At 42.1% G+C, this 12,917-nt stretch overlaps 1 protein-coding gene across 5 annotated transcripts in view; it reads right to left on the reverse strand.

Moving 5' to 3' along the window:
• Positions 1-4,923: 4,923 nt before the first annotated feature.
• LOC310907744 (SAM and SH3 domain-containing protein 1-like) overlaps positions 4,924-12,917 on the reverse strand; it is a 524,902-nt gene continuing 516,908 nt past the window's right edge. For all 5 annotated transcript variants that reach the window (XM_083858181.1, XM_083858182.1, XM_083858184.1 and 2 more), the window contains 3 exons: positions 10,899-12,037; positions 10,223-10,354; positions 4,924-9,400 (listed from right to left, as the gene is read on the reverse strand). In XM_083858181.1, coding sequence (XP_083714307.1) covers positions 9,140-9,400; positions 10,223-10,354; positions 10,899-12,037 — 1,532 coding nt within the window. In that variant the 3' untranslated portion in view covers positions 4,924-9,139. The remainder of the gene's footprint in view (positions 9,401-10,222; positions 10,355-10,898; positions 12,038-12,917) is intronic.

Genomic DNA, 12,917 nt, shown 5'->3' on the forward strand with positions numbered 1-12,917 from the left:
CTTCTTTTATAGGTTAAGCCAGTGAGCAGGAACGATACATCTGAGAAAACTAACCATCTGTTTTATGTTCCCATTGCTATGTGTGAGAGAGGATGAATTGGGTGTCGTGATTCAGAGTTAGCCAGAGCCTGCTCAGAACAGCACAGAAACATAGAACAGTGGCCCACAGTGAGAGCCTGATGCCTCACCTTGTCCAGTGGTAATTGTCCTGAGCCAAGAGATGCCTCTTCTGGGGGAGATCAGCATGTAACTCCCACAACTGGAAATAAAGGAGAACTTTCTTCTTGTCTTTAAATTCTTCATATATTTTTAAGGAATTTATTCTTTAAAAATATATGCTTAAACTAGCTTATTAAATGCATAATAAGGCAAGTCACAGCCCCGCCTAATTCACACCAAATATACACCTGAGAACGTCAGACCTCTGTGCTCCCAGAAGGTGAGAAATGCTGCTCTTTTCATCAGCTTTCCCCTACTTTCTTCATCCAGCCCTTCCTTCTTTCCCTCCTGTCTCTCCCAGTAAGCCTCACTACCACCTCAGCTGTTCCATGAGCTGGCTGATCCCTTTTCCTTCCTCCGGTGCCCTTAATGCAGCCAGAGCAAACACACGCCAGGAATACTACAGAGACGGATTTTCACTTTGACTGCTTGGGGGGACTGCCATGCTTGGGCAGTTCAGGCACACCTTGGGAGGGCATGAAGGAAGAAAAGAGGCGCAGCCTGTAAATGTTATTCCCACAGCACATGCAGGACTAAACAGAGGTAAGGAACACTTTGGGGCTGATATTGGAAATAACTGAAAGCAAATAAGAGAAATCAAATGTTTCCTACTCTGGCACTGTGAAAACCTTGCACCAGCTTCAGGGGGCAAACTGACAGATCTTTGCAGTTTTCTGTAAGTAGGATTCATCTAGACTTACTTCTCTTCTGTCAAGGAGACAACCTCTGTAGGATTTCACTATTAGCCACCAAAGCTTCCTGCTTTCCTGGTATTCACCAGCAAAATGTCATGTTAACTGTGTTTTCCCCAGGCCACTTTTACATCTTGGGCTGCTTGCACAAGGCATCACAAGCCACTTTTGTTTATGCACACTCCTAAGTGAGCAACAGACAATAACGAGAACTTGACAAAACCTTGACTTTGGTCTTCTCACAGGCTAAACATACAACATGACAGGAGAAGGCAGCAGGATGCAGCTCACTAGGATGCAAGGAGTGAGGCTGAATCTTGGTTTACTGTGTATGCAGACAAGCATAGACTAATTTGTTTATGTGTTCCTGGGCATGAAACTACTCTCAAGCTTTCCCTGCAAGGTTAAAAACTGTGTTGCAGACACCTGTCAGCTTCAGGGGAGACACATCTACACATAGACAGGCATTGCATGGAAGCTTGGGCCATTGCTTGTGATGTGAATTTGCATGAATCCTCACAGATTCAGGTAGAAGCCTCCCATATTCTTGAAGCAAAATACAACTAACGAAATTGCTAAACTAGACACAAAAGAAAAAAGAAAACAAGCGAGTTTTTGAATTCCTTCCAGAGGTTTCCTGTGGCCAAAAAGCAAATTTTTGATTCACGCTCACATGTGTGTTAGAAAGCAGCCTGAAACCTTTCCTTACTTTCTCATCAGGCTAAGAGGAAAACTGAGAAGGCAGCAGTTGGTCCCAAGGCATGCTCTAAATGCAAAAAAAGAGTCTCTTTCAAAAGAAAGTGGTTTAATGAATTGGGAAGCCTCTCATCTCTTGTTTCATTAGATGACTTTATTAAGCACATGAGTGCTTTTTTGTGTAATTGAATTGATCTAAGCCATTCTTCTGCTCTCCAGAAATTGCACTGCTCCAAATTCAAAACACCTTCTATGCTTCTACGATGCTCATACTTTGATGTCCATAAGGAAGTGCAGCCTGTGCAGTGGGAGGCGGGAGGGGGGAAATCCTGCTTCTCACTATCAGCAAAAGTGGCCTTACTCATGCAGCAGCTCCTCTGGATGGCCAGCAATCCAGGGCTGCTAAAAGAAAACAAAAAGGTATGTACTGCTTGCCTGTAGGCTCAGTGTGCTCAGGAGCATCACTAATCTTGCTTTCACATAGCCAGCTATAAAACTGCGCACACCTCAGGGTATAGTAGGTAGTTGGCATGATTGCAAATTATTTTCTCTTTTGGCTTTGTAGGATTGCTAGGACCTGAGCACACCTGCAAGTTGAACTCACCTTAGCTCTCACTACGAAGCTCATTTCCAGTGGGGACGCTGGACATCAGACTGGAAGACAGGCTACTGTCACACTGCTAGTGCTGTACAGGAACAGCTCACCACAGAGTTGAGGTGGCATTGCATGTGTTTTTTTCATGAACATTGATCTTGTCAGAGGGACAATCCAGTTCCACCCTTCAAGGCAGAGAAATGGTGGTGGTTTTTCTGTTTGGCTAAGTGCAAATGGAGCCACTTAAATCAGAACTTTAAAAGTGAGTGCTAGCATTAAGTAACAGCTTAGTCATGCTTCAGTAAAACATTAAAAAAAAAAATTGTAACTTCCATTTTTAGTACCTGCTGAATATATATTCATTACCATAGGAGTCAGTGGAGCCAAAGAGCAAAAAAAAAAAAAAAAAAAAAAAAACCACCAAAAAAACCCCTAAACAACAAAAACCCCAAAACTGTTAGATCGATAGTCTAATTCATAAGGGTGTCCCCTTAAGACAGAATTTGTGGACATAAACACCAGTCTTGTTTTCACAAACTGGCACATCTTTGTACGCAATTTGTGGATAAACGAAAAAATGCAACTTGTGGGAATTTCAGAATAGCACATGCAAGGTAAAATAAGGATTGTAGAACTTGTCAGGAATGCAAAGGGCTCTGCCTACCTGGGATGGGATCCACCTTGGGAGAGCCAAGTCCAGAACCTCCAAGGCTATGCAGGACTCATCTCAGAGAAGATGAACTTAAGCAGATTCAATAAACAACAAGGCTGTTTGGAGTACAGAACTGTAATCCCAACTTACCTTTCTCTCCTACTCAAACCTGTCAAGTCTTGGAAGCAGCTAATCCCACCAGGCATCTTTCTGTTTGGCCATAGGCACTTAGGAACTTCATACTCCATGAACTTCATCTGCAGCAGGCCAAGAAAAAGTATTCCTTTGAAATAAGGAATATTTATTAAGGAATAATACCGGTGGTTTTGTTCTAGTCTGACTCTGTTTGGAAGAATACTAATTCTATAAAAGTCCTGAAAAGTTTTTAAAGAGGGCTTGGGATCTCTTTGGTGTAGAATATGAGTCAGTCCATTTACATGTGCAAAACTTCTGCTTGGAGACAAACCTAAACCCACTGGAAATGACAGAATCTCCGAGCTTTGGGGTCAGGACTTGAACAGTATCAGTGTACCTGCAATCACACTCATGCAGGCACAAGCTCAGCAGAGACTACTTGTGTTGCAGAATTGAAGGAAACAAATAATGATGTCCATTCATGCCATGAAAAACTGAAGTGCCTGCAAAACAGCAAGGCTAAGAACTAACAGGAATCACAGAATCACAGAATCTGCTGATTTGGAAGGGACCCACAAGGATTATGGAGTCACACTCCTGTTCCTGCACAGCACCATCCCCAAGAGTCACACCATTTGTTTGGTATTGCTTCTTGAATGTTAAATGATCATCCTTTAGTGGACTCCTGAGGTAGCTCTGGTGGTACATGTAACATTATATTCATAGCTTTTAAATCTCCGTGCGCTTACACATGAACCCTTCTGCTCAGGCATAAAGTTTCTTTTTCAAAGTATTAGCAGCAGGAATTTTTAGCCCATTTCTCCCATACCACATCTCGTTTTCTGGTGCAAACACATGTAGAAAAAGAACTTTTAGAATAAGGAGAGGTATGTGTGTCTTGGGGGGGTGGTGGTGTTTGGTTTTGGCAGCAGCTACCGTGGTTAGCACACATTTGGATCAAACAGCAGCAAAATGCTGAGAGCAATAGATGGGGCCTTTGTGTTTCAGCTGCTCCCAACGCAATCCTGGACCGCAGCAATCTTGGAAAGGAAGCAATACTCCTTCCAGCTGCAGGAATGGCAAGCGCCCTGGCTTTTCATGTTGTGCAGTGTTTGTTTTGTTTTTATTTCTGTTTTGTTACTTAAGAGACCCTTGGAAACGGCGGCGCGGGGCCCTCAGGGCTGCAGGGAGCCCTCAGCGCGCCATCCCTGCCCAGTGCCCTCACGGCCACACACAGGGGAGCAAGGCCCGGCGGGACACCGAGACTCAGCTGTCTGGATCCAGCCCAAAAGATTCTTTTGAGCTCAGCTTCCGGTGAACGACAACTCGTGCAGACACGGCCGCCCCCCGTTCCTTGGGGCCGAATGCACAAAGGATTAACTTCAAGCTGTTGCCGTGAGGAGCCGACAGCGCGCTGTTAGCCAGCTGAGCGTGCCCATTAATTACACAGCAAATTTAACCAGACACACAAATGCAAAACAGTAAGCAAGAAGTTACTCAAGTGTGCTGGAAGGAAGTACCAAGAATCTTGTCCCAAGGCTCCTTTGCCCCAAACCCTGGACATTGGTATCTTACCCCAGACTGGAGACATTACCTGATTGCTCAGGAGCCAAACATAGCAGAGCTGCATTTTCAGGTTTGAAATCCCTTCTTGCAGGCAAGAGCTGTAACTACAACTGCACAGCACTGTACTCATGGGCTCTTCTCATCTGGGTTCACCAATTATTAATTATTCCACTGCAAACTGGTAAAGATCCCAAGGGGAGACCTGGGAGACCTCTCACACATACCTCACTGAGCCCAGCAGCTGGACATTCACAGGATAGAACAGGCAAAGTCTGGACAGTGCTGATTTACATAACATAACTTAACAGCTGCTTCTAGTCCTGAATTATCAGGGCTTTTAATATTTTGAATTTTTTTAGACCTTTTTCTCCTGCTGTAGATATGTTGAGAATGCTTACAAGGAAAGGAACTTGAGGCTAGGTAAGCTACAGGGCAAGGGCCCAAGATATAAGCAAAATATTACATCACTGGACACTGCTACCCAAGCAATAAATAGAGATCTGTTAGCAAAATCAAGAATAACAACAAAAAACCCCCACCTCCCTCCTAAAAAAAAAAAAAAAAAAAAAAAAAGAAAAAAAAAGAAAAAAGAGAGAGACCATGGAAATTTATTTACTTTTTATCTATGAACAGTATGACATATAATTATAGACAAGTTTTGATACACAGGAAAACCCTTTTGTCAACCATTTTTTTTGCTAAATGAAACAGCACAATAATCTTTACACATTCATATTTTGTTTTTGTTTTTTTTTTTCTTTACAATACACAGCTTTCTTGGGTTGAAGCAAACTGCAGGACATATTGAGTACTGGTATATTACAGCTACTTACATCATTTAAGAACAGCAAATGGAGAAAAATAAGTTATTTAAATATTGATTTCATATACAGAAAGTGCAACTTTGTTAGTTGTTACATAACTTGCTTGACAGTTTTGATTCCCCAAAGGGTGTCAATTAATGCTAAAAGTATCTTGGACTGAAAGTATTATTTATTCTAAAAATAATACAGTACAACTGCACAGCTGTGACTTAGTGAATCGACCACTATTGCTGCTCTTAGACATGATGGCCTGTTTGAATAATGCAATGTTTAATGCTTCTGACCATGCTCCCAGTCTGCATCCACAGCCAGGCTCATGTAAGAGCACAGGGAATTGCCACCTGGGTGGCAACAGCGGGTCATTGATCAAAGCATATGATTATGATGGCATTTGGTAATATTTTTGGGCTTGCTGCTTCTATTGTTAAATAGCTGTTTGACTTACTAAGATAAAATGGATAGATACTTAACATGGTGAGCCTGAGCAGAGCAGATGAGGATTCCAGCAGCAGGTTTCTTCTGTGCTTTCCAAGAGTTAATGAGTGAACTTTTGCTTAGAGCACTGAAGGTTGCAAGAAGATGCAAGAGGTTATGGCTCTCATAATGCACCACCTCACCTGCCTGGGGAATGCCACAGGTCACGGAAACCACAGCAGGGAAGCTCAAACACTGAGAAGCTTAAGGCTTTTTTTAGATTAGAATATGAACTAAAACTGTAATTCAAGTAAGACCACAAAGCACATTCTTTAAAAGAAAACAAAACAAATATTAAAACTCATAAATCTCAAACTGCTCACTCCAGTCCTGATGGGTGTGATTTGGTTTCCCTGGGTCACATAATCATTTAGAAAGAATGGATTTAAAGAGAGAGTTTGGCAAACAGGTTCAGCTTATTCCCATAAGTCTCCTTCGGTTATTAAGAGAGGGGAAAGTGATTAATATGGGAGAGCTTTACTATATGACTTGTCTTCCCTGCAACAGGAGGAAATTTGTTTCCTTTTTTATTGCTATAGTCAGCTTGGACTTTTCCCTTGCTCCAATATAACTGCTGTCCACTTACTTCTACTCTGTTCTGGTCCCTGCCTGCAATCCCAGGAAGTCTCAATACTCTTTCCATCTCCTGCTTACTGATAGTCACCATGAAAGCCTCAGAGAGGAACAAGATAAAAACAGTAATTATTTAAAAAACACTTCAATTTTAATTTTTTTCTTTTTTTTTAGAATCGTAGAATATACTGAGCTACAAAAAGGGACCCATCAAGTCCAATTCCTGGCCCTGCACAACACCATCCCCAAGAGTCACACCACGTACCTGAGAGTGTTGTCCAAATATCTCTTGAACTCAGTCAGGCTTGGTGCTGTGACCACTTCCCTGGGAAGCCTGTTCCAGGGCCCAACCACCCTCTGGTGGGTGAAGAACCCTTCCCTGATATCTCCAACCTAAACATCCCCTGACTCAGCTTCAGGCCATTCCTTTGGGTCTTGCCCCTGGAGTGAAGAGATCAGTACCTGCCCCTCTGCTTCCTCTCATGAGGATGCTGAGACTGCAATGAGGTCGCCACTCAGTCTCTTCCAGGCTGAACAGACTCGGCTGTTCCTCACAAAGCTTCCCCTCCAGACCCTTTGCCATCCTTGTGGCCCTCCTTCGGATGCTCCCCAATAACTTAATGTCATTTTTATATTCTGGTACCCAAAACTGCACACAGGACTCGAAGTGAGGCTGCACAGATTTTCACCAGCTGTACAAAACATGTCTGCTGTATGTCTCCTGATTCTGCCATATCAGAACATGCTGCTTATCAGGCACCAAGGAGAATATTACAGAGCTTTGCTTGAGAACAATTTCAAGTTGCATCAGTGACTTAGTTGCCTTCATATGATGGTGTGTAGTAGACACTGGTGAAATATGAAATGTGGGAAGTAAACCTAAAAGCTATCAATTCTCCATCAGGAGGAAAATTAGTTATCATCTGTAGTAAAATGCATATTCATCCACTTAAAACATGACCATGAAAGGGCCAGATATAGTAAGGACTGATGGAGTAACCATAATTTTTCATTCATCAATCTGACAGCATTTTATCAGAAGTCATTAGCTCAGTATGAGACTGGGATAATTGGGGCACCAAAACAGTGAAGTGCCTTGTCTGGTTTTGGACCAAGGAAATTGATGTCAGAACTGATACTGGAAACAGCCACACATCCTGGCCTGTGCCCAGGTTTCTATTCTAGCTCCCTCTACCTGCCAGACTAAGCTTGCTCTGTCTTCCACGGAGCATTTGCATAACAAGAAGCTGAAGGACACACCATATATAGACCCCAAAGAAAAAGCTGATTATGTGCTATTCATGGTAATTTGTATTTGGTATATAAAACCCAATATAGAAAAATAAAATCTATCATTAGTCACATATGCGACTGGAAAGTTTCACATGGAGTTAGGCAGAAAAATATCACTGCATCATGGAAAATGGTTCATCACATTTGCCAGAACAATGCTCTTGTCCAGTGGGAGGCAATATTAACGCAGTGGTGAGGGATATGAACTGTTCTAAAAATCACAGTGTTATTCGTAAGATTATCTGGGAATTTTCTTGTCCATGCAATGGAATTACTGGGTCTAATGATTTCTTAGGGACACAATTTGCTTTTTCAATGCAAGTGAATTTTCATTTGCAGAAACCCACTGTTTGGAATCAATATGGTCAGGATACCAAGTCAAAGCTGCAGCATAATGATTGACAATATAACACAGTACACAGAATATGATTAAAATGAAAAGCAGTTACATATATACAAGGCAGTATATCTTGGAACAGTTTAGTAACAACAGTAAATGCAGACTGTAGTGAACAAGGAGTTAACCTGACAACCAAAACCTAGCATAACCCTGCATTTGTAAAAGCAGCTCTACAATACAGGAGATGTTATGATGAGGCATTTTATAGAAGCTACTTCAGCTGGAAATCACCCTAAATGCAACTTAAATGTGACAGGTTGAAACAAGGCTTGGGAAATGTGAATATAGGTAAAGTGAACACTAGGTAACTGCTTAAAAGCTTATTTTAAGGCAAATAAAAAGTTGATTGCTAAAAAGCAGTTATAAAAATGACCTCAGCTCTGTACAAATAAAAAGAAGCCTTCTGAATCTCCATGGGTTAGTTGCATTGAAGTGACAGAGATGGACCACACTGAAAACTAATTTCAGTCCATCAACTTCAGCCTAGCTAAAGGCTTTGTAGCAACTGGGACCTACACCAAGCAACAGCAAAGATGACTGGGGAGGGGTTTGTGTTTAGCTCTAGACTGCTAAAATAAACAAAAGGCATTTGCCAAACACCTTCTACTAGAATTTGCACCTGGATTTGTACCTGGTCTTTAGGACTGATTTCAGGTACCTGGAACCTAGATGTACAAAAGACCTGTTACTAGTATCACTATCACAAACTCGAGGAAAATGTGCAAGGGTCCCTTAATTCTGTGAAGCTGTCTGATTCTCAGGCCAACCCTGTGTAGTTCGTAAAACAGGAATACTTTAGATGGGAGTGAGGGGGGAGGGAAGTACCACATCTATGATACCTGGTGGTTGCCTCTCTTCTCCTTCAGTCGCCAAAGACTTTCATATCCTTTGAAGAAGATATCTGCCTGTCCTGGGGAGCCACTTCCTTGATCCCTTTAGCTACGTGAAGTAATTAGAGTGATACTGGTGCAGGAAGAAGCAGTGGATTCTTGACCAGGCAATGTCACACTACGGTGCATGTTAAATTGCCTCTGGATCAAGAGGTTTGAAGAGTCTTGCCGCTGCCAGGAGCTTGCTTATGTGCCTTTCCTCTGTGATGCCAGCTTTTTGAAGGCAAGTTTGTGACAGAGAAGGCACTTTTCTCAGTGTGTTGAATCCTGCTTCTGTGAGCAGGCTGGAATACATAGGCAGGCCAATGGAAATCAGCCAGTCAGATACAGAGGTGATGAGTCCTGGGGATACAGGCTTACGGCAAATTTCTGTGAGTCCTCCACTTGGAATCTGGGGAGGAAAAAAAGAAAGAACAGAGAACCCTTAATGTTAAGCACATTTGCTTGTTTTACAAGTCTTTTGTTTGTTTTCTCTTCCAAACTGGTAGAATTTCATAGCAGATGTTCTAACTTCTCTCATGTCACATTTGTCAGTATGAGAGTGGTGTGGGCTGAAAGGCTCAGATCCCTTGGCAAGAAGCACTGACAACAATTTTGGCAATATAGACACAGTGGGCAGTATCCAGCTGCTTGACTGACTTTCATGTACCATTCTGAATTAGTTTGAGATCAGTAAAGAATACCCAGTAACAAGACTTTTCAGAGTGATCCATTTAATTTCTCAGTAAGACAAGCGAATACAAATTTTGCCTATTACTTCCTCAGACAGACTGAGTTCTCTCAGAAAAAGCCATTAAAGTTTTTGATAGCTTCTCCCTTCTGCTTTTGCTAAGGAGAAGTGGACACTAGTATAGGCAAAGAAATGAAAAAGGAGTATAAAGCCTTTCAAATTTTAATACAGAAGCATTTAATACATGCCACCCTTAGTGAGCAAGTCTCTTGTTACCACTGCTTGCAGTCTGCTTTGACTTTTAAGATGATTATTTGGACAAGAGAGGGCTATCCACTGTTCTTTCAACTACTGACTGTCCTCCTTTGGGACTGGGGGAGGTACCTCCTGCCCCTGCAATACCTCTACCTATGTTGTACGTGCTGGATGAACATAAAGGAGCACTTCTGTACCAGGACTTCTCAACTACCTCTCTTTACTACCAGTAAGTCCTTTTAAAAGTCTGCTCACAGATAAGAAAATCTGCTTTATGGAAATACTCACTGCCATGCGATGCTGCTTCCTCAGCTGCTTTACCCGGATTTGGTCCATGTTTGTAGCCACATCCTTTTCAGGCTGCTCTAAGTCTTCAGAGTACCTCTGTACCAAAGCCTCAGGAATACCACAGCGACCATGCTGAATGTTCCCAGTCAGACAAAAAGGAGAGAAGAGAGATTAAAGAAGTGTATCTATACAGACCAAACCAACAAATGCAACAGAAAGAGAAGTGCAGGATGGGAGCAAGAAGGAGCTTTCCTCAAGGCTCCATGAAAACTGAAAAAGCAATCCCTAAAGGCTCCTTCCTTCACCCCACAAAAAGATCTACTGGTTGATGCTATCAATTCAGAGTTTCTTGGAAACATAAAATCTAATCATTACTTCCTTTTTCAGTTCTACTCCCCCACCTTAGCAAAGAAAGACTCATTCCCATGCCCAGTGGCACCAAGGCACCAGAAAAGATGAAAGCTCAGAGTAAGTCTGGGATTTCTGAGTCCCCCACAACACAAGAATTACTTTAGGCATAAAGTCTGATAGCAAAGACAAACAAGAGTTACAGAGTGTCTAATGTCCCAATGATTGTTGGTTTATCTTACTCACAAAAAAGTTACAGATACAGTGAATGACAGACTATTTCTTGGAATGCTAGCAGAATAAACCCACTGAAGTGATTACCACTTACCTTGTCTGAGTATGGTTCTTCAGTGAGGTCAATTTCTTCAGACTGCAGCTTGTTTTCTATCACCATTTCCAGATCCATGCTTCTGCTGCAAGAGACTTTCCTTGCCGATGCAGGTCCAAGCTTTACCACATGCTGCTGAACACTAGCAGTCTCTGGGAGCTCCGACAGCCAGGGTGGCAGCGGGCTAGGAGGGCTACTGGGCTCCTGTTCAGAAGATGTCCTATGGACAGGTACTCCATGACAATCAATGGGAGTGGATGAGCTGGACTTTTTTACTGGCAAACATGGTGCTTCTAAACTTGAGTGGTTTCCACTTGTGGTCGTGGGAGGATGATATAATCCATTAGAAAGGCGTTCTCGGCATTTTTTGGCAGGGACAGGTGGTGGCTGAGAAGGATTTTTTGGTTGCATTCTTGCCTCATTTGTGCTTTTTTGCTCAGCTTCTAGACCTCCCTTGAGGACTGGAGCATAATCAGCCCGTGCAAGGTCATGAAAACCTTTACTCTGGATTTCCAGAGGTGTCCTTGTTGCATGATGCGTCACTAAGGCAGGCTGAGCTTCACAGTTTTTCAGGGGGAATGGAGCAGGCTTTCCACCTGCAGTCTCCATTACAGAGCAGTTCAATTCCTTAGCTCTTCCCTTCTGAGAATTAGCAGCTCCTTTGCCCTGCTTAGCCATGACATCATCTACCTTACAGCTGCCTCCGTGAGACGGAGGTGGCAAGGCAGAGCCAGTCGCCTTTTTAGCTATATCCAGTGAATCCTGAGGAAAAGAACCTACTTTCTTGTTAACGTCCTGTAAGTTCGTATTGGGTTCTCCCTGGAGATCATCCAGTGAGTGAGACCTTGGCCATGGATCCACTCCCTGGGGACCATCCAGAGTTTCATAGCTTCGACACACAGCAACCGGCAAACTTCTGCGGTTCTTCTTCAGCCCCGTGACGGCTGGAGGCTTGACAGAGCTCTTCAGAGCACGGTGCGCACAGCCCAGCCGGCTTTCTTTTTCCCCTGGCTGCAGAATCTCTATTGACTTGGTCAGTGGAAGCGTGGGGTAATTTGATAGCTGGCTTCTACTGAAATCCCTAAAGCTATGCTCACTTGCTGATTTCGAGGGTGGAAGACAGGTCCTTCGAGTTTTACCTAGAAACAAATAAATCCACCATTAAAAATAACATCTGCGGCATAAATAACAGATCCCTTCCAAATGCTTTTGAAACAAAATGATTTATTCCCTTTTTTGTTAATTCTAAATGTGGAAGAACACACTGGCATTTCAAGCATAAAGATTTGATTTGAACTTCAGCTTTATTAATAAATGTTATCTGTTAAGTAAAATACATCCAAAATACTTAATATCTTTCCTATTCTCCAATTTGCAGAGATTTGAGGTTTACTCCATATAAACCTTCTTCAGTATAGAAATATTGTATCCAGGATTTAGAACTGATACTCTATACTCATTGTATGAAGTGGTTTGACAAGCCCCTCTGAAATAACTCCAAAGATTTATATTTTTTTCTTAGTCTCTAATTTTAGTATATAAATAATAATGTTCATCTTTTAATAATGTTTACTCGTTCATATAGGATTTTTTAAAAAGACTGTTTATGAATTCTTTAATTATATGCCAATAGTGTTATTTCTTCTTTTAATTGAGCAGCAAACTATTTGCAATGGCAAAACAGAGAGCACATGATGACTGGTTTTGCATTAGCCCCTTTGGAAAGCTACTGCAGGGATAGCAGAGTTTTACAGAAAAAGATCTTATGAGATGGAGAAGTGTTTCAAAAAGGAGTTTCAAGTATGACTAGTGTTAGTGTTAATCTGAAGTCACAGTGTGTAGTTTTAAGCAACTGATGCTTTCTTCTTGTACTGTTTGCCTTCAGAGCTTTATCCTGCTAAAAGTTCAGTGCTTGGCTTTTGAATAATATACACTGTTCACCTTGCATATGAATGAAAGAACCTGTTTAACCTAAAACAATAAATACCTTGCTTTCTCCTGCCTATTACTCTGCTTAAG

This window comes from Zosterops lateralis (genome assembly GCF_965231275.1).
Source record: "Zosterops lateralis genome assembly, chromosome: 3".
Lineage (NCBI taxonomy): Eukaryota > Metazoa > Chordata > Aves > Passeriformes > Zosteropidae > Zosterops > Zosterops lateralis.